Source organism: Echinops telfairi, unplaced genomic scaffold, assembly GCF_000313985.2.
Source record: "Echinops telfairi isolate 266 unplaced genomic scaffold, ASM31398v2 ScPeMD7_9;HRSCAF=40, whole genome shotgun sequence".
Lineage (NCBI taxonomy): Eukaryota > Metazoa > Chordata > Mammalia > Afrosoricida > Tenrecidae > Echinops > Echinops telfairi.
The window spans coordinates 57167509-57168929 of record NW_022103906.1 but is presented as its reverse complement, the minus strand read 5'-3'; the positions used below and the strand labels follow the sequence as shown (position 1 = coordinate 57168929).

At 54.9% G+C, this 1421-nt stretch overlaps 1 protein-coding gene across 3 annotated transcripts in view; it reads right to left on the bottom strand.

The window, feature by feature from the left end:
- The window catches only part of PDLIM3 (PDZ and LIM domain 3), a 32664-nt gene extending 31685 nt beyond the window's left edge, over positions 1–979 (bottom strand). For 2 of the 3 annotated variants that reach the window (XM_004696147.2, XM_004696149.2), the window contains exon 1: positions 799–979. In XM_004696147.2, coding sequence (XP_004696204.1) covers positions 799–891 — 93 coding nt within the window. In that variant the 5' untranslated portion in view covers positions 892–979. The remainder of the gene's footprint in view (positions 1–798) is intronic. The other variant, XM_004696148.2, reaches the window with a different exon arrangement.
- Positions 980–1421: the final 442 nt, after the last annotated feature.

Genomic DNA, 1421 nt, shown 5'->3' with positions numbered 1-1421 from the left:
TTCTTTACATGTCGTAACTGAAATAATGGTAATTTTCGAATAAGACAAAAGCTAACATTAGAGAAAAAATCAACTAGAGCAAACAATGTTTCAGACTTTAACTACAGAACTTTGTAGTTTCACTTTTACTGTTTCGCCCCTTTCCAAAGCAGGACTCCCCAGAGCACTAAGTGAGGCAAACCTGACTGTGATCTTCGGCTATTGCTTCCAGGGTTGTTCAGCCGGGCGCTTACTTTCCATCAGGTAAGCGAAACTATCTGACAAGCTCTCTTTGTAGTTTGAGTTATAGATGATGATCCCTAAGCCAAGTTTCAAGCTTAGGAAAATATTTATTGAAAATGCCTGGAAACCCAGGAATACACATTACTAATATTTTCCCTGCCTGGGCTGATAGGACCGGTTCTGATTTGGCCAACCCAGGTTGTGGCCCGCGAACGGCGCCTCCCTGAAGTTTACCAGAACAACTCTCTGAGGGAGGCTTCTGAGTGTGGGTCTGCCTGTGGGAATCCCATTTCGTAGGTGAGGGAAGGAGCGGGAGAAAGTCCTCCCCACCTGGCCTTCTCAGAGTCCCGGGAAACCACGCGCTCCTCTCTCTCCTCCGACAGGTTTTGGGGACCGAGAGGATGCAGAGGGCAGATTCTGCAGCAGCTCTGCGTGGTCCAAGCTGGGGTCACAGAGCTCTGGCGCCCGTGGAGCCGCGTGCCCGCCACCCCGGGCCCCCCTCGGGGCTCACTTGCCACTCTCAGCTCCACAGGCCCTCAGAGCCCTGGTTGTCCATAAAAGCAAGAAAGTACCTACCCTGGTGATGATCAAAGGCTGGTTGAAGTCTATCCCCCCGGAGAGCCTGAAGCCCCAGGGCGCCGGGCCCGGGAGGACCACGTTCTGGGGCATGGTGCCTCGGGTGGGGGCACTTCGGCTCCCAACGAGTGGGGCGCAGCGAGTGCACTGAGCAGCGTGTCCCTGAGCAGGCCGCCCACTCTGCCCCTGGGAAGTGTCCTCCACCCGACGGTGGCCAGAGTGCTTTATCTCCTCTCCAGAGTGACGTCACGGAGCCACCGGCCACCCCGCCCCCTCCCACCAAGGAGCGCTCCAACTTTGGAAGTAGGAGCCAGCCAGACCCCAGGGAGCTCTGGCCAGTTGCGCGCCTGGCTGGGTGCAGCCTCTCAGACCCTTAGGGGCCTGGCGCTGGAGGAGGCTTCGGGTTACAACTTCCACCGCTCTCTTAAAGGAACACCTGTCCACCTAGGTTTGCTTCTGCGTGAAGCTCAGCAGTGCCCTGGATGCAAAGGAAAGCGCACTTACACCACAGGGCCTATGCTGGTCATTTATACACTGAGCATCCGCAGTAAAATGAGTTCCCTGGCAGTTTTGATATTTTATTAGCTGTGGGACTATTGAATTACTCGGTTACTTAACTCCTT